This window comes from Ambystoma mexicanum, chromosome 10, assembly GCF_040938575.1.
Source record: "Ambystoma mexicanum isolate Mex_15411 chromosome 10, UKY_AmexF1_1, whole genome shotgun sequence".
In the NCBI taxonomy this organism is placed as follows: Eukaryota; Metazoa; Chordata; class Amphibia; order Caudata; family Ambystomatidae; genus Ambystoma; species Ambystoma mexicanum.
Window position 1 is genome coordinate 542,087,375 of NC_090932.1, and position 20,575 is coordinate 542,107,949.

The 20,575-nt window shown below is 45.4% G+C and overlaps 1 protein-coding gene across 4 annotated transcripts in view; it reads right to left on the reverse strand.

The window, feature by feature from the left end:
- The window catches only part of STK25 (serine/threonine kinase 25), a 1,190,884-nt gene that overhangs the window by 789,192 nt on the left and 381,117 nt on the right, over window positions 1-20,575 (reverse strand). For all 4 annotated transcript variants that reach the window (XM_069618115.1, XM_069618117.1, XM_069618114.1 and 1 more), the window contains exon 4: window positions 15,402-15,510. In XM_069618115.1, the coding sequence (XP_069474216.1) occupies window positions 15,402-15,510 (109 nt within the window). The remainder of the gene's footprint in view (window positions 1-15,401; window positions 15,511-20,575) is intronic.

The following is a 20,575-nucleotide window of genomic DNA, read 5'->3' on the forward strand; positions in this document are numbered from 1 at the left end:
ACAGGGTACACTTCTATCGTGAAGCAGTGTTTTAGGCGTGATTTTAGGAGGGATTGAATCCCAGGGGCAAATAGCCTAGATAGAGCTAGTACTAAACTTGAATGTTGGGCAGGACCTATTTTCAGTAGCTTGCAGCCGACAGTGTGCAGTAAAGGAGCAAATTGACTGCTGGCTGACCGACAGTGAAGGCTCCTATTTTGACAAGGTACTTATTGTGTGCATTTGTTGTGGTGCGATTTTTAAGTAGTGTCTTCTCCTACTTTATACACACAATAAAATAAAATCTACCACCTGCCTTAGCCTTTTACTTAAGTGCTGGAAACATAATAAAATCACTGTTAGGCTTCCTTGAGTGTCTCTCCCTAGCTGTTATCTATTATTTGGGAGACCAACAGGGAACCTTTTACCATTGGCAGTACGCGCTACAGAGAGCAGCAACCAAGTGTGCAAGCAAAGAATATATTGCAGTAACTACTTTAACTGTGACCGGGAAACTGCGGCACAAACCTTTGATCCCGGTTGCTGTGCAACAGCAGTATTGCCTCAATTACTCAAGATGCCGACCCATAAAAACAAAGCACAATGCAATTCTAACTTGTGGAAGCAAAAAGTCAAAGCAAAGGAGCAAATACAAAAGGGATCGATAACCTCTTTCTTTCCAACCAATGCGCAGGCTACGACTAATTCTGCAGGAAATAGAGGAAAATTGTGAAACTGCAGAAACAAGGGCAATGGAGATACCGGAGCAAAATGCTTCAAAGCTCCAAGATGATATCACTTTTGGAGATATAGATAACAACTCCTTGTTAGATCTTTTCCTAAAAATGCAAAAGGCAATGACACCGGATCATATGAAAACCACTAGCCCCTCATGCAATACATAAGAAATAAATGAAGAAATGCATTCGCATAAGTCTCCCCAGATAGCGTGACTTTCGGCATCTCCTAACCTGGCCATTAGTATGACTGGAGCAACTGCAATAAATACTACTGTGAACAGTGAAGAGGCACATACACGCAAAATAGAGCTGATAGAACTGCAGTCAACTAACCTCTATGCAATTTGCCATGAAGATCTTACTCAAGATGTGTGGCCAGATATTGGAAAACACGAAAAATACAACCATAGCAGGCAAGTGCAATACCTGCACTAAAGAAAGGGTAGAAGAGGATTTATCGGCTGCCATCTGAATCTTGGAAGAGCCAGCAGTGAGTGAGGAGAACAAGTTGAACATAATGGACGACTCTGAGGTATACTATTCAAGGAAACAACGCAGGCTGGCAAGGAGAGAGGCAATGACTAAACAACCATGCACTGTGGCCTCCCCACTCCCTGAGACAGTAAATGAAATAAACAGGAGTAAAAAAGCAAAGAAAAGAGCCGCAAGATCAAAGAAAAACATTGCCATGGGTGAAGGACGTTTCAATAGCTGGCTAATAACGGACAAAGATAGTGTGCCATGCGAAGAAGATAGTATACTATCCGCAGCACCACAGGAGGAAAATTAAGTGGTTATAAATGTGCCCATATTTCATAAGGACACTGATGTGCCCCCAGTGGAGGACATCTTGGACACATTGTCATCAGAAAAGGAAGCAAGCATATGTGACAAAATGGGAAACCGTATTTGTAGAATTAAAAACGTATGCAAAGAAAAAGAACCTAGATGGTTAGCAAAAACTGAATTGCTTACAATGTCCCAATCCCAATGTTTCTGCCATCCACTGTACATTTTTAGTAACTGCGCGGATGTTACGCAGTTACAGAGAAAGTCTGATGGTAGTAGATATTGAGCTAGATGTAGACCCCAATAAAGGAGACTCAAGCTGTCCTCTGACCGATGACAATGAAAGAAAAGATCTGCCATCTATACTGCAACTTACACAAGGAAAAGAACAGCAGATGAAGGACATGCAGAATGTTCTGAAATGGCTGACAGAATCACTGCCAACCATTGTAGATAAATTGTGCGATTGTACTTTCATGTTATGAAATTGCAGGGGTTTCTCTCACCTTTTCTCTGCTCATGGTTCACTGCCATCTATTATAATTCATACCTGCTTTTGCCTTCAAGAAAACATGGTTGACCTCGCCTATGATATTGGATGGCCATCAATCCATGGCCAAAAATGCCAATGGGGTCGACCGTACAGGGGGCTGGTGGTTGGTGTATCGCAAAAAGTTAAAGCTTCTCGTAAAACTACAAATTGTGAAGACAATATGGTAGCAGTTGAGATAGAAGTAGGCAGTGGTGGCATAGTAGGAAAAATACTACTGATTGGAGTATATAATCCTCCGGGAGCTAGTTGGAGAGAACCCTTGCAAGAAGCAATGCATGAACTCTTGGCACAGTGGTGCTTAGTGCCGGGGAATAATGCCATACTAATCATGGGAGACTGTCACATAGTCGAGAGTAAAGGGACATCTACTAATCCTTTCCTAAAAGCCAGAAGTCTAATTTCACATACTATTATGAATTCAGAGGGACAAAGCTGGCTGAGCTTCTTCCAAGCTTGGGATCTGGAGGTGGTGAATGGAAGAACAATGAGTGATTACCCAGGCAAGTGCACATGGAGAAATGTGAACTCTGAGTACCCTGGATTACTTTATTGTAAGTCCAGCTGTTGCTGCTAGAATTAGGGATATGAAGATCAACCAGAACATCTGGAGTGATCATAGCTTGCTCACTCTTATGATTGAAATTGGTGTTAATTCCAAAGACCCTAAACCTATGGGTGATATTGTATCTAATCATGCAGCATCCCATATACAATGGTCAGAAATCAACATTAGCAAGGCGGCAATTGCAGTGTCCCCTGAGCGCATCGCCAATCTTGAGGTATTTGAAGCAATGTCGGTAACTGACATCGAATACTGGATCTCGCAATTTACGAGCATGCATGCCTCTGCGGCAGTAAGGAATATAGGTGTTGACCACCGCAAAGTTAAGTTGTTTGACCAATACATTAGAGATGCCAAAAGAGATCGAAGATTTGAAACTCGATTGGCTAAGAAATCATGTCTCACCCCCAAGGATTTTTTTATTAAGTGCTTAGCAATTAAACAGAAGTAAAGAGCCTGTGTTAAAGGGAAAAGATACTTGGACAAGCTTAACAATTGGCAGAAAACGGTCCAAGTAATATGTACTAAAAATACCAGAAACATCAGGGCCCTTTTGGGGGAGGCAAGGAGCAAAGTCAAAACACATATGATTAACCCGATAGGTGTACAGCAATGGGAAAATTACATGGAAAGTCGTAATCCTATGGGTAATAATGCAACGAGGGTAGAAACACTCATGATGCCTAGAAAACCTTCATTTAGAGTGTCCCATGAAATAATATTATAAACTTACATCATCTCGGGCACCAGGGCCTAATGGGTTGGCAAATATAACATTGAAGAGCCAACTAGAATTTTAGGCAGATTTGCTAAAAATACTCTTTGAAAAGGTACTAGCTGATGGCATTATACCTCCTACATGGCAGACTGCCATCCTGATCCTGACTTAAGAAGGGAGACAGGATGGACCCCGGCAACTATAGACTGCTGTCCATGCTCAATTGCATGGGCAAGCTGTTTGCATCCATATTGCTAGATGCATTACAGGCATGGGTGGATAAATCGGAGCTACTGTGTCAGTTCCAATCAGGCTTTAGACGAGGGTATTGCACAGCGCATAATTTGGTTGTCTTGGACATACTTCTCACTAGAGCCAGATCAAAAGGTAAACCTCCACTCTATGCCCTTTTTGTAGATTTCAAGGCGGCTTTTGACCTTATACATAGAGAAAAATTTTGGGCTAAACTTGAACTACTGGGCTGCCCGGAGGGCCTATTATACTATGTCAGGCTATTACATCAAAATACCAATGTGTCCCTGAAATTAGATACACAAGTGAACATTACCAAGTATATAAATTTAAAAAAAAGGGTTAAACAGGGCTGTGTCACCACCCTTCTAGTTTACAATCTGTTCGTGTACAATTTACCAATAGAGATAAAGTCTTTCCATAATTGCCCACCTATGATAGGCTTGGCACATTGTCCCGTTTTGGCCTAGGCAGACGACTTTGTAATACTTGATCACACTTTCAGTGGCCTCCGGAGGTCAACTGAGGCATTTTGGCCGTTTGCTGAGGCCAACGGGCTAGTTATAAATCGTGACAAAACGCAGCTCATGCTTTATACAAACAGTAAAATTGCTCGCATCAAATTGTTGCTAGAAGGGCTTGAGATTCCGTATACACCAATGTATAAATACCTGGGAATTGAGCTGAACTACAAGGGGAGTTATTCTGCTTGTAAACAAGCATGTTCAATTAAAGCTGCCCAGATTACTGCCATGGTATATCGTTTTACCCTTAACTATGGGGGATGCACAGTTTGGGCTGCCCGTCAGTTATATAACCAGGTATTAGCTCCAATGATAACCTAGACTTAAAGTGGTTGCAGATCATAGAGGGTAAATACTGGAGGAAAATCCTGGGTCTCCCAGGCTGTATACCGATGGTAATAATTAGGCTAGAGCTAGGCTTGATTTCATTTAAAGCTATCGTGCTGAATAAAATCGAGCAGAAATGTACATCACTATGTGCAATAACCCCAACAATAGATTGCTACTTGCCCTACATCAGGAAACACAAAGAAGATACGACATGTCAGCTAAAAAAAGTATGGAGGTACTTTTCAAAGAGATATGCTGGATACAGAGGAAAGGGCAGGACATTGTAAAAATGAAGCATGCACTTGCTAGACGTATTGAACTGTGGGACTGGCTGGAAAATTATGCTCATTTGAACACCTTAAAAAGTACCAGTCGGGATCCCACTTGTTATATACGTTTAAGAAACTTCAGCAGTACATGAATCTCTCGCCTTCCCCAAGACTCAGACGTTTCATACTATTACTGAGACTGAACCATCTGCCAGTACTGTCAATAACTGGGTCATTTACCAACATATCATGGTGCGACCAATGGTGTAGGATGTGTAAAGATAAGGACGTTATAGAAACGGCCAAGCATGTATTGTCAAAATCTCTAGTCTCACTGAGACATATACCAGACTCTACGGGAGATATGTGTACAATCTTGATACCATAAAGGATATGACTTTTTGGGCACAGTATCAATACAAGGAACATGAAGGTATATATCTCGATGTATAATGTCTGGCAAAAGGTGGAAAAACTCCTGGAAATAACCACATAATAGTGATTTGATATACTCTTCAATTTCATACATGCACACTGTAGAAAGTTTAAGCTAGATTGGAATTAGATGTTATTTTAGAATTCATATATTTTAATTTGGTCAATTGAAAATTACTGTGGACCTATGCATTTTTTTTGTCAGAAATTTTATTTTATATTATAGCATATCTGCAATTATATTTGTAGTTGTAGCTAGATTGAATATTATAGATGTTTTTTCACAGTTGTGATAATACTGAATTTTGCAGAAATTATTGAGTTGAAATTTTTGTACTTATTGAATGTGAAATGTTTCCTTGTAAACTATAACACATTAAATAAATATTATGCATTTGTTAATGCCACAAGAAGGGCAGTTTTCAGAGTTAAAAGCCTTAACACCACAAGGTTTAAATCCAAAGCAGGGACATTAAATGGGACTGGAAAGTAGATATTAGAGAGCCCTTTCAGAAATTGAACAATTAAAAAGGTATTTTGAAGAGGGAGACCTTTTCAGAGGAGCCCTTAAAAATAGAAAGCGCCGTCAGGTATCCTTTATGGTTCCAATCCAGAGCCCCAGATTAGACAAATGCAACAAGAGAGAAAGCACCATGGAAGTGCCACATTGAAATGGATCCACATTCTTGTCCTTGTACCAATTACTGAATTTATTCCAAAGACACCGGTACAAGGATTTGGTTGCTGGCCTTCTGGCCGAAAGCAAAATCTCCATTACATCATCCGGGAGGTCCCAATCCTTATATCTCGGCCTCTCAGAAACCATGCCTGAAGGCTGAGTGTCTTGACTTCTGGATGGAGAACCCAACCTTCCTCTTGCGAGAGAAGATCCTCTGTTTGTGGAAGACGTATTGGAGGGCAGATGGACATGTCCAGAAGTTCTGGGTACCACGTCCTCCTGGCCCAATCTGGGGCAATTAGGATCATGGATTTCCCAAACTTTCTCAACCTCCTGATCACGTGAGGAATGACGGGAACCGGAGGAACGCGTACAGGAGTGGAAATTGCCAGCCCACCACAAACGAGTCTCCTAGAGCTCCTCTTGGGAGAAATTCCCTTGAGCAATACAGCTCGCAAACAGATCCACTTGAGGGGTTCCCCAAAGGGTGATGATCTCCCGAAGGACTTCCTAAATTAGTTCCCACTCGTGGGAGACTGTGCTCTGCCTGCTCAGAGCGTCCGCTGCCCTTTTTTGCTCTCCGGCTAGGTGAACTGCCGAAAGAGATTCCTTCTTGTATCACCCAGAACCAGTGATGCATTGCTTCTCTTTACAGTGATAGTGACCCTACACCTCCTCTCTTGTTGAGGTAATACATGGCCAATGTGTTGTCCGTCATTATCAGGACTTTCTTTCCCCGGACAGAGGGCAGAAAGACCTTCAGTGCTAGTCTCATTGCCCTCAACTCCAAAAGGTTGATGTGTAGTTTGGACTCTGATGGAGACCAACGACCACTGATAGTTTGTTGGTGTGGGCTCCCCACCCGTTAGTGAGGCACCCGTCACTACTGTTAACTCAGGCCATGGTTGCCAAAAAGATTCTCCCTTGAGAATGTTGTCTTTGCAAGCCCACCATAGAAGGTCCTGAGCAACTCTGTTTGGAACTTGCAGTTGATGTGACATATTCCCTGAGAATTGGGACCACCGAGTCCTGAGGGCCCATTGAAGGGATCTCATTCTCAATCTGGCGTCTGGCACCAGAAAAATGCAGGATGCCATGACGCCAAGCAACCTCAAAATCGAAGGCCGACAGATGCTGGGCATTCGGGAATTTTGTTACCATCTGCAGAATGTGTTGAGCTCTCACCTCGGGAGGTGAGGCTTTCCCTGAGGAAGTATCCAAGACTGCGCCGATGAATTGGAGTCTTTGGAATGGTATTCTTGTAATTGTGGAAGAAGCCGAGTCCGTGTAGGGAGTAGCAGGTGATACGGAGATGTTCCTGGGCTTGCTCAGGTGAATGAGCCCTGATCAGCCAATCGTCCAGGTAGGGGTAGACGTTAATCACCCCTCTCCTGAGACTCGCTGCCACTACCGCCATCAGCTTGGTGAAATCCCTTGGGTGGAGGTCAGCCCGGATAGCAAAACTCTAAAATGATCAAAAGAACCGCCAACCGCGAACCTCAGGTACTTTCGGTGCTTGAGATGGATTGACACATGAAAGTAAGCATCCTGAAGGTCCAATGATACCAACCAGACTTGCCTGAGGGATCTGAGAAAGGTTAACCATCTTGAACTTGTCCTTCCAGAGGAACTTGTTCAAGTTTCTTAAATCCAAGATGGATCTCAATCCTCCGTCCTTCTTGGGAATGAGAAAGTAGGGGGAATACCAACTCTTGTTCCTCTCCGCTACAGGTACATGTTCGATTGTACCTTTCTCTAGCAGGGTTAATATTTCCTGCACAAGGAGCGAATCTCGAATTTTGACAGAGTTGGTTCCCGGTGGATGCTCTTGAGGCATTTTCTGAATAGGAAGGCAGTAACCTTGGGCTACTGTTTCCAGTGCCCAAGCATCTGAAGTAATGCCCCACCATTTGTTCAGATGTTGAGAGATTCTGCCTCCCACTGGGGTCTCGTGGCTCAAGGCCTCAGAGTGGCTTAGAGGCGGCTGCAGCAGCAGCTGAGGGTAAAAATGCCGCTGCTGGGGCTGATTTACCACCCTTTCCTCGTCCGCCACAAGGGAATCTTCATTGCCTCCTTTGTCCGGCCTCTACTCTTCCTCTACCAACTGAGGAATAGAAGCAAAAAGAACGACCCCTCCAGGAAGATGAGCCTGAATGGAGTTGTTTAGGTTGTCGAATGGAGGCGCTAAGGGATTAGCCGCCGCCTTGGAGGTCTGTAGCTTCTCCAGACTCTCATCCGCCTTGCTGCCGAACAACTTCGAGCCGTCGAAGGGCATGTTGAGCAGTCTGGCATGTTGAGCAGCCTGGCCTGCAGGTCCGGTGCAAACTCATACTTTCTCAGCCACGCAAACCAGCGCAGTACGGTGCTTGCAGCCATGGATCTGCTGATGCTGTCAGCAGTATCCAATCCTGACTGGAGACACTCTCTCATTGCCTCCTTCACATCCTTTACTATAGCCAGGAAGCAGTCTCTTTCCTCGCCTTCCGGGATGTGATCAGCCGCCATGCCAACAGTCCCACAGGGTATAAGAAAATCTAGCCAAGGTGCATGTGACATTAGTAGACTTCAAGGCAATGCTGCCTGATGTGAAGACCTTGCGAGCCCATGCATCAACCTTCTTGTCATCTCTATCCGGGGGGATAGAGGGATAGGCAGATTGTTTGGTTTAAGTGGCAGCCTGAACTACTAAACACTCAGGCGTAGTGTGTTTGGTGAGGTAGTCTGGATCGCTGAGGTCTATACTTCCTAGAGAACTTTCTGTTCACAGCAGGCCCAGATTCTGGAGCTTCCTAAGGGGCCACAACCTTCCTCTGAAGGGCCTTATGGAAGGGCAAGATTGGGTCCTTCTGAGGTCCCTGGTCTAGGATGTCCGTCATGTCATCCTGCTCATATGCTGGGGAAACCCTACTCCAACCCATATATTCCATGACCCTGTTCATGATATTTCTGTTATTAGAATCTGCATGTTCTGAGGGGTCAGGCCTTGCCAAACTCCAGCTCTAGCGAAGTGTCAAGTCCACTAGCAGACTGGAGGGAGTCACAGAGGTCTTTCATCCTTGACTCTGGGTCATGAGCTCTTCAGGTACATTTCGAGTGCCAAACTGCACCCCAAATGGAGATGTCATCTCATCAAAAGCACTTTCCTCCTCATAAATTCTGGACATAGACTTAAAAAGTATTCTTTCGGTACAGGTCTAAAAGTTTTTTCCTGAACCAGTATAGGCTTCGATGAGATCAAAGATTCCATCGATTGTCTCGAAGACGGCTTCGAAAAAGGGATCGATTTACTAGGAACCGCCCTCGATTTCGGCGTTGAAATGCTCGGCGCCGATGGCGTCAACAAATTCGTCGTGGGCCTTGACGATTTGTGTTTTTCAACAGTATCGAGGACAAACTCTGTTCTCGAGTCGATACCTTTGACGCCTTTTCATCGGGTCGAGTAACTCGACGTACAGTCGGTTTACTACTCGGCTTTGATTAAGCAGCCTTCGACTTCCCAGAGTTGTGCAAAGGAGCGACCGGGGCACGGCTCTTGAAGTGATTCTTTAGAGGGGGTCGAGACTGCATTTTCAAAAATCTGCATCATTTCCACTACTTATTTATTTGGATTTGTAGAGCGCATGTCAGCCCGGGGGCATCGTGGCGCTTGTTACAGACATATCTTAGTTGCATATACACGAGTAATACATAATTTACAGGAGCAGGTATGACATTTGTACAAATTTACAGTGCAGTATATTTACATAGGTTAGCGAGTGTCACATATTATTGTGCAAGGAAGGAGGTCTTAAGTTTCCTACGAAAAATCGGGAGCGAGTTCTCTGCTCTAATGTCTGTAGGTAGAGCATTCCAGGGCCTGGCAGTAGTGTAGGGGAAGCTTAGGCCACCGGCTTTGGCTTTTTTGATGCGTGGAATATGGAGTAAGTTGGTGTATTGCATCCTGGTGGGACGTGAGGAGGAGGGTTTGGAGATGGTCTCTGATAGGTAGGACGGGGCAGAAAGAGAGGCATGTGTGTGTGAGGTTGAGGATTTTGAGTGTGATCCGCTCTTTGACCGGGAGCCATTGGCCGAGTGTCTGGCCTGGGAGATATGCTCTCTTCTTGGGATGCTAAGAGGGGCCCGGAGAGCATTGTTCTGTGTAACTTGTAGTCCGTTTAGGTTTTTTGCCGATATGCCTGCTAGGAGGGCATTGCAATAGTCCAGTTTGGTTCCAATGGTTGCACTGGCTATGGAAAGGCAGTTAGGTTTTGAAAGGTATGGCTTGATGGAGTTTATAAGTTTGGTGGTATGCGCAGATGAGGAAGTGATTGCGCTGACTTGTCTGGTCATTGATAGTGAGGAGTCTAGGTAAACTCCCAGTGTCTTGACAGCTGTGGATACGGGGATGATGGAGTTGTCAATGGAGAAGTTGGCGTATAGTTTGTCCAGTTTGTCTAGGGTGCTCTGTTGACCTAGTGTCATGATTGCAGTCTTGTCTCCATTAAGGCAGGGGCCATTAACTGCCATCCAAGCCTTGCTGATGGAGTAGATCGTGTGGAGTGCCTTGGCGCCTTCGTAGTATGATCCTGAGAGAGGTAGAAGTACTTATGTGTCGTCCGCGTAGTTTGTGTACGTCATACCATGTGATTCGAGTTTGTCAAAGAGAGGCTTAGTGAACAAGTTGTAAAGTGTGGGTGCAGTGCAGGATCCTTGAGGGACCCCGCAATAGATTGTAGTGGGTGTGGCGTTAGCAGTGTCCGAGAATACTTTCATGGCTCTTCCCTCGAGGAAGGAGGTGATCCAGAGAGCAGATTCTTTAGAGAAATTGGCTGAGTGTGTGAGGTGAGGGTCTTGTGATCAACCAGATCGAATGCGGCTGAGAGATCTAGGAGGAGAGTAGGACTGGCTTGCCCTTATCCATGATTTGGGTGATCTGACTCTTCAGATCCACCAGGGCTGTTTCGGTGCTGTGTCCTTTCCGGAAGCCTGATTGCCTGGTCCCTAGGATGGAGTGGGTTTCCAGGAAGTGTTGGATTTGGAAGTGTGCAGCTTTGTCCAATAATTTCAAGAGGAATGACACTGTAGTTATCGGTCTGTAGTTGTTGGGTTGTAGGGGGTCGAGGGTAGGTTTTTTTTTTCTTAGGAGGGGGCGGACCCAGGCCTCTGAGGCTAGCTGGGATAATGCCTGATTTAAAGGACGCATTGATGAAGGCAGTAAAGAGTGGCGCAAAGCAGTCTGCGCAGTCTTTGATGAGCTTGGGCGGGCATATATCGCCTTTACAACGGGAGGGTTTGAGATTTTTTAGTAAGTTGATAACTTTTGGTTCAGTGACGTCCCTGAAGGAGAAGTCAGGTATGGTGGGCTTAGACGAGGCGGGTGTGGAGTTGGTAGGCTTGGTTTCTGTCTGTTGAGGTAATGCTTTGCAATGGTCTTTAATTTTCTTTTGGAGAAGGTCAATTTTGTGTATCATGGCAGCTTGGATACTAGCACACCAGGCTCCATCTTTGATTATTTCATCAGGTGTATTGGGGGCGGGGGGATATGAGCTCTTTAAAAAGGGCAAAGATTTCTTTAGAGTGCGATTTTGCATTAGAGATTTGTGTGTTGAAGGCGTTGGCTTTGGCAGCGGTGATAGCTGTTTTGTATTGCTGGGAGATTAAGTTGAATTTGTTTTTGGCACTGCTGCAGGGGTTGATTTGCCAGTTTTTTAGTGCTTCTGTTTTGCGGGAGCGCATGGAGTGCAGTTCTTCAGTGAACCAAGAGTTGGTGTGTAGTGGTTTCTTTTCTTTTTCCATTCGAGTGATGCTATTTCATTAACAGGTTTAGTGATGACATCTTTGTAGATGTCTGCTAGGATATTGGAATCATTAGCGAAAGGGGGTGCTAGTTCGGGGGTATTGAGGTAAGGGCGCAGGTTATCCTCTAAGCTTTTTAGAGCTGACTTGTGCAGCGATAGCAGGGTTCAGAGTTTTGTGGTTTTTAGTAATGGGAACAGAGAATTCGATACAGTTGTGGTCGGTCCAGGGCAGTGAGGTGATAGTAGTGAGGCAATTATGGTCCGCAATCCAATCTAGAATGCGGCCTTTGGAGTGAGTTGGACTTTCTAGGTGAAGCCTAAGTCACTAAGTTCCTTGGTGAGGGTGACCGCAGGTTTGGCTTTAGCATCATTGAATCCCAGATTGAGGTCTCCTAGTAGAAGGGTTTTAGTGTAGCTTTTGATATTATTACTGAGAATGTGGATGATGTTTTCCTGAGAGTCTAGGGTGAGGCCTGGGGGATGGTATAGTAAGTGAACAATGATGGTACTGTTGGGCGACAGTGTGAGTTTAGCCGATAAGAGGTCAGAGTTGCTGGTCGAGGAGTGACTGACAAGTCGGAGCTGGAGATTCTCCTTGTAGATGAATGCTACTCCGCCTCCTATTCGTTCAGGTCTGTCTTGTCCGAGTATGGTGAAGCCTGGTGGTAGCGCAAGTGCAATGGCGGGCCTGATGCTTCACGTAACCAGGTTTCTGTGATGGCTAATAGATCAATGTTGTTGTTGGTTAAGAGGTCTTGAATATCTGATGCATGAGCTGGGAGGGAGCGTACATTGAGGAGGGCACATTTGATGTGAGGTGTGTGTAGTTTGTTAGTGGAGACGTGGGTGTCGGATGTGTCTGACATGTTATGTGTGGTGACACTGTGGGGTATGGTTTGGTTAGTGGGTGGTTGTTTGTAGGTATGTGGAAGTTCAGTGCGAGGGATGTGTTTGGAAGTGGTGCGGGAGCTCAATCTATAGTCTCTGTGTTCTATGGAAGGGGGTGGAGTGCTGATTTCTGCAGTCTGTGTGCAAGCTCTAAGTCGTTCTAGTCTATACATTATTGTGATGCAGGGGGTGCGTCTGAGAGGTGAGTGTGTTTGTGAGGTATCCAGGGCAGTGGGTTGAGTGGGATTGGGAAGGGGCTTTGTGGAGTGGGTGTGATTGGGCAGAGTGAGGTGTAAAGTTGGAGAGCAGCGAGTGTTGCAAGGAGAGTGAGCAGCGTGGTGGTAGCAGTGGCGAGCTTGCAGGAAGCTATGAGCATGATTGTATACTGGTAGGACTGTGGGTAGTGGTGGGCACAGTCAAACTGGGTTGGGTGTCCCCGGCCGGTGGCGGCAGGAACAGATTGGTTCAGAGTGGGCTAAACAGCACGCTAAGGTACAGAGAAATGTCAATGTGGCCTACGAACAGCAAGAGGCACAGTCAAGAGGGCAAATGTGGCCTATAAGCGACCATAGGTACACTCAAAATGGCAGATGTGGCCTAGGACAGAGCAACATAGGCATATCATATAGTTCAGCTGTGTGAGTGCAGAAAAACAGTTCTAGCAGGGGGGCTAGATGCGGTTTTGCCAAATGTACTACAGGATACAGCAGTTTCAGCACAGTAGGCAAGACAAAGTTTGGCTAGCAGAATACTGGGAGGCAGTTCTAGCAGAAGGGCTAAATGCGGTTTGCCAAATGTTCAACAAAATACATTTTCATCACGTGTATACAAGGTAGGCATTATAGGCACTCTAAAGGCAATCCATTTATGTGGGGCATCCGACTTTGTCGGGCATCTGATCACCTCAGTAGAGGAATCAGATGAAGAAGAGGGAGACCGATGGCGTCTCTTCTTCGACAAAGACAAAGACTGCCTCGATCGACTCCTTAACCAGGACCTCTTCGATCTTTTACGCCGAGTGGAGTCTCTAGACTCCGCTGACTTCTTTTCCTTCTTCGAAGTAGACTTCGAAGCCACCCTCCCCACCGCCAGTTTACCTCTGTGTGCCTGGAGAGCTTATTCTGTCATGGACTGACAGGATCCACAGTCATCGGTACGGTACCCGGAACCCAAACACGACATGCAGACACTGAGGATCGGTTATTGACATTTTTGACCCGCAGTAGTAACATTTCTTAAATCCCGACTTTGGGGTGGAAGCGGTAGATGTAGACATTTTTCAACAGAAAAAAAACAAAGCGCGCTGTTAGTACTCGACGTGAAAGCTTTCAGAAAAACAGAACTGAAGCCAAAGGGCGCTGCACAAGCTATTTGTACTGCTGGTGACGTCGACGCTCGACGGCAGCCCTCAAGTGACATCAACGCCACGACATAGTGCATAGCGCCATCAGCCGAGATTTTATTTTGCTGAAACAGCAAAGCTGGCGAGATACGAATATCAAAGATGAGGAATATGTGGGAGGACACAATCCATTCGAAATGTATCCTGCATACCAAACGCCGCAAATAAATATTTGGTTTTTTAATCAAAATGTGTGTGATCATCACTCACTACAATATAATTGGCAGATCATTTTACTCTGTGGTTTGTGTCTGTAGCAAAATCCCCATGCACATTCCCCTTTCCCTCCCCAATGCACTAGTGCATTCTCAATGTCACTGGGCCTAGTAAGATTGTTGTTTTTTTCTTCCTTGTTCCCCTCCCTTGCCTCGTCGCGCTCTCAAACATTTGTGTATGAGCGCGATACAAATAAAATATCAATATCAAAATGTGTCCACCCCCACCACACCCCCCGCAGAATGTAGGAGTCTCCTACGCCCCAGATCTGGCCTCAACCTATTAAATAGACTTTGTGCCATACTTATTAACCACAAGAAATCTGAGATTGCCAGCTAACACTAAGCAGGTAATGGACTGGTTCAATACAGTATGGCTCGTGGAAAGATCCTGTAGATTGCTGTCTCATGTTGTGGAATTCCTCACCCAAATTTCCACAAGATCGTGTTCCTCTAGTATCTTTTAAAAGGAACTTTGCTTTATAACAGATTACTGAATACTCTGATTTGATCACAGATTACATAGACTGATTCCTGGTTATAATTGAACAGGAATTGATTTTATTTTTATTGATTGTGTTGCATTATTTATTATGTACGTGTTGAAGTCTGGCCTTGTTGTCATCTGTTTTCAGCGCCTTGATGTTATACAAGTAAATTAAGCCATTTGAGCAAATTCATATACACAGCACAGCGTCACCCAGTAGACATTGCTGGAACGTCGCCTCACGGTATGCAAATTAGCTCAAATACCAAGTCTTTTCCACCAGAAAAAGGTCTTTGTAAGTGCAGTGCAGCACAGTCCAACAGCCTTGTGCTAGGAGCCTTGGGGCATGTTTAGCAGGTGGTAGTGGGTTTGAAAAGTTCACTTCCAGGCATTTGAGCTAATTTGCATACCCACAATGCATTGCCCATCTGAACTAGAGGTGAATGTTCAGCGATAGCTACTTGAGGGAGTTGTGCTGTTTGTTTATTTGCTTGAATGGCTTAATCTACTTTCACATTTCAAGTGGAAGTTTTTTTTTTCCAAGCCTTTTTAAACCCCCATAACTTTGCTGGTGTTTGCTATAGATCATTGTTATGCATTATACATAAACAAGCTTTGATGAGAACAATTTTTAAACAGTTGGTAAAATTCAGCTTCATATTCTGCAAACACTGCTGTGTCACAATTCTTTTCATTTTATTAAAACACACTGAAATTGTTACATAAATTATAGAAGGATTTACAAAATGTAGCTCCTATCACTGGAGTAAGTGCTGATAGTGTGTACATTTCTAAGCCTCACCTTTGATGTCCCTGTGAATCTTCCTCTTGGAGTGTAGGTAATCCAATCCCTTCAGTATCTCACGCAGGATTGTTGCAATGTACGTCTCCTCTAGAGGACCTGGCTTCAGCTGCATATAGACCATAGAGATGAAGGAAGAAAGAAATCAGGACCCATTACATTATTTAGGTAAATATTCATGTTGCTTCCAGGACAGAGAAACAGTGATTGGTGTAGTTCTACACTGTTGGAAGATAATTTTATGCAGTACAAATGTGTGCCTGAAGTAACATCACTGCATTGGGAAAACATTTTCCAGGGTTTACCTTTTGCCTCCAATAGGGCCTTTTTCACAATTACCCCATTAGTGTGGCATTAAGTTCAGCGATTTACCCGAATGTGAGAATGGGACCAACCTTAGGGGAGTAGTAGGCAATGAAAGCCAATGCACGGGGCTGAAGTGTCAATCCATATAAAGGCACTGGCAGAGCCAGAGGAGGCACCAGTCTAAGGTGGGTCGCCCTCCCCCTATAGCTCATCCTCTGTGCCTAATCTGCCCAATCCCCACCCCCTCACCTTCCGCAGGGTTGGCGGTCAGATGGCGATTCAGAACTTGAACACCAACACCAATTTGTCATTGTTAAGAGTGATTTTCAGAATCAATGCTGTCAGTGCTCCAGATAAGATTTGGAAGTGGGAGTATTTTACTCCCCATTTCTATCTTTCAAATAACTTATTTTAATTTAAATCAACAGGTCGTGAGTACAGAGACAATCTTAGCTTTGAGTACAGTATGATATTGCAAATTTTGGGATAACTGCCCCCGATGACACAAAACTCGCTGAATCACCGCACAACACAGGCAGGAATGGAGTTCATCTCAGTCCAGCTCACAGCGGGAAACATTGTTGCAACATTGGGGGTTTAGCAACCAAAGAGGGGTATTTTTCAGCAAAAACAAAGAATGGGGCTCACACTGAGACATACCTTGCACACCCGTCCCTCGCACAGTGCTGTCATTTTGTCTGCCACCAATATGTCCCATACCCTAACCCACCACATCTTTGCCACCGGCCCCTCGATCGTCTTCCAAGTCCGGGCGATAACCAGTTTTGCTGCTAATAGGAGATGCCCAATCAAGGTGGCCAGTGAGCCGGTTAGGGGGGGGGGAACACCCCCCGTATGCCCCAGGATCACCACCCATGGGTCTGTGGGAAGGTCCAACCCTGTGATCTCCATCTTTGCCAGCACCTCATTCCAGTAAAGACCCACCTTAGGGCACACCCACACCACATGAAACAGGGTGCCCAACGCTCCGCACCCCCGCCAACAGGCGGCCAAGTAACTTCTGCCCATGTGGTGTAGCCTCTCAGGGGTAAGGGACCACATATAACAAAATGTATAAGAGCATTCCCTGTCCCTAACGCACCGGGAAGACTTGAGCATCTGTCCCCATATTCGCAACCACTCATCTTCTATGGGCCCGCCCAGATCCTCTTCCCATTTAGACATATGGCAGGCGCGTTACAGGGTCGCCCGTGTCCAGAAACGTACACAGCCTAGATACCCCCCCCCCCCCCCCACAGTGCTATCCTGTGGAGTCAACTCCAGGGCAGAAAGCGTTCTCGTCATCCCCTCCCTTGTAAGTGGGTGAGAAGCCCAGTGCCTCAATTGGGTGTATCTGAAGCATTATGATTCTTGTATATCGAATGACAATTGTCTTTTGTCTTTGTACAACTGCCGTATACATTCCAGGCAACCCTCTACCCATTTACGAAAGTCCTCCTCTCCGCACCCTGGGCGGAAGCCTGGGTTATTCCACACTGGTAAGGGGTCCCAGCCCTCTGCTTATTCCCAATCTACGAAGCGCCCTTCCTATGTAGTAGAGAGTACATTTGGTTGTCGCAAGCCCCCCTCCTGTCCCAGGTGTCTTCACTCCATAAAAGGCAGCCGCACCAGGTCAACCGATGACTGGGCCTGTTCGATAAGTTTCCATTTTGGCTGCGAGGTATGTCTACTCCAAGTAAAGGCACGTGAGATCTGAGCAGCTAGATTGTAACGGAACACATCCGGGACCCCCAATCCTCCAACCCTTGCTGGCTTTAGAAAAACCCTCTTGGATATCCTGGCTTTTGTTCCCCCAGATGAAGCCTAAAATCTTCCCCTGCAGAGTACGAAGGTCTGATTCCGGGACCCTCACCACCAGAGCCGAGCTCACGTAAAGCAAGTGTGGCATCAAGTTCATTTCGACTGGCGCTATGGGGCCAAACCAGCAGATTTCCTGTTGTCCCCACCTCCCTAAATCTCCGGTCATTTCTGCAAACAGAGGAAAGTTGGTTCGATACACCTCACTTTGCTCAGAATGCAGACCCCCAGGTACGGGATAGAGTCCCGGGACCACAGTATGGGAGCGAGAGCACCTATAGATTCCCCGTCTCTGGGCCTAAGGGACACATCCAGGCCATGTGATTTGCCATAGTACACCCTGAACCCAGAGGCCCAGCCAAACTCATCCAGCTCCCCCAGCACAGTTGCCAGTGAGGCGGCCGTATCGCTCAGTGTAAGCAGAACATTGTCCGCGTAGAAGGACACCTTAAAGTCTGTGGCCCCCAACCTCACACCCTCGATTGTCACTGCTGATCAAATATGACTGGCAAGCAGCTCTATGCACAAAGCAAAAATTAGAGGGGAGAGCGGGCAACCCTGCCTTGTACCCCTAGTGATGTTTAGGCTGGCCGATGTGGCCCCATTCACTCGTAGGTGTATGGATTGACTCTGGTAGATCGCCATGACCCAGTTAGTGAAACTCGACCCAAACCCAATGTGTGGAGAAAACTCATGGTCTTAAGCTGTAGAGGTAAGGAGTTCCACAGCCTGGGACCAAAGACAGAAAATCTTCTATCACCTCGAGATGTATAGGCTGAGTGAGGGATCGGATCATCAAGAGATGACTGTCGCTGGAGCATAGTTGTCTCATTGGGCGATATGGCTGAATTAGCTCTCTTAGATACAGAGGAGCAATGCCATTTATGCATTTAAAGATAATGCAGGCTGTCTTGAACTTAATGTGGTCAGCAATTGAGAGCCAGTGTAGCTTCCTACGGTATGGAGACACATGAGTGGATTTGTGTAATTTAAAAATCAGTCTAACAGCCGCGTTCTGTGCTCTCTGAAGCCGCTGGAGCTGTTTGGAAGGGATGCCCAGCAATTGACTATTGCAGTAGTAAAGATGGGCACTGGTTAATGCCCCTACCACAGAAGCAGGATCCTTCTTAGGGATGTAGGGAAGTGCTTGACGTAGCAACCTCAGGACAAAATGAACTGCTTTAGTCTTTGCTCCCACCTGTGTTTCACTGCCAAGATCTTCTTTCCACATACATCCCAGATTTTTTATACAAATTTTAAGCTTTTGCCCAGCAATGTTGGGACAGGCAATTTCCTAGCAGCCGTCAGCAAGTGCTTAGGGCCGAATAATATAAGTTCCGTCTTGGCAGCATTGAGCTGTAGATAGTTCTTTGACATCCAATTGCTCACTTCTGCCAGACATTGCCCCAGTTTGCTAAATGCTTCCTGAAAATTAGTGATTCGTACAAATATCTGGGTATCGTCAGCATAAGAATGGAAATCCAGCCCATAGCGTCTTAAGATTTCCAGAAGAGGTCGGATGTATAGGTTAAATAGCAATGGAGACAGGGAAGACCCCTGAAGGACTCCACAGCTTAGATGGATGAGGTCTGACAAAAACTCTCCCAGTCTCACACGCTGCTGACGATTGGTCAGAAAAGACCTCAACCAGTTTGATGCTGAATCAGAGACTCTTCCAATCTCCTGTAATCGTTCCAAGAGAATTTCATGATTTACTGTATCAAAGGCCGCGGACAAGTCCAGCATTACCAGGTGTGTGAGCTCCCCTTGGTCCGCGGCCTTCAACAGTTCATCCTGTACTACTAGGAGGGCGGTCTCAGTTCCATATTTTGGTCAAAATCCTGATTGGAATTTGTCTAATAGTAGTTCCTGTTCAACAAACTCCTGGAGCTGATTAGTAACCACCTTCTCAAGAATTTTCCGCAATAGGCCAGTAGTTTTGTAAAACATCTAAGTCCAGTGAAGGTTTTTTCAATAGGGGTAAGACTATGGAAAGCTTTAAGCTCTCCGGAACAATCCCAGTCAGTAAAGACTTGTTAACAAAGGTGGTTATAAATGGGGTTAGCTCCTGCGCCAATTATTTGGAGACATAGACTGTTAATGGAGAGAGAGAATCAATTGTGGGTTTAAGAGTACTAATGAGTTGACAAATATCTTTTACGGAAACTGGGTGAAAGTCAAAAGCAGATAAAGTCTGATTTTGGAAACTGTCAACCTTGGGTGCAGCAAAGTTTATACTACATATCGATGGGTTTGTAAGGGCTGTCTGTTCTATGTCTGCTCTTATTCGTTCGATCTCATCTACGAAGAAGGAGTTGAACAGATTAGCTTGTGCTTCAGCAAAATCAGGCACTGCATTTTTACAGTCTGGGTTGCAAAACCTAGATATAATAGAGAATAGTTTTCTTGGTTGGTTACTAGCGGACTGCAGTTTTTCCCCCAGAAAGTCTTTCTTAGCCGAAAAGAACCATTCTGAAGTAGGCTTTTTAAACCAATTTTGGCTGGTCCTACCAACAAGCCTACGTAGTTCTTGTAGATTAGTTGAGAACCAAGGTTGAGAGACCTTCTTGGCTTTTGGTTTTGGCATGGCTATTTTATTACAGATAGTGCTTAAAACCGAGGATCCCATAACGAAAAATTCCGCACAAGAAAGTGTAGGGTCGATAGAGGCAAGGGACCCAGAAATTTCAATGCCAGCACTTTTATCTAGGTCTCTAGCTTTCAGAGAATAGGAAGCCTGTCTGGTCTTGGTATTGGATTTGGCTTGGTTGAGCGTACTCAGTTCAAAGAATTTTACAAAAGGATCCGACCAGTGAACTGGCATAACATCCTTCATGGTCGTGAATCTACCACGTGTAGTGACCAAATCTAAACAGTGGCCCTTTACATGCGAGGAATTAACGCCCAAGGGTAGAAGGTCATGGGCACTGAGTAAATCCCAGAGTTCTTTAGAATCTGGTTTTGTTTGATCGTCCAGCCATATATTCCAGTCACCCACCAGGATCAACTCTTTATACTTATTGCCTTCACCACTAAGAAAAGCATCTACA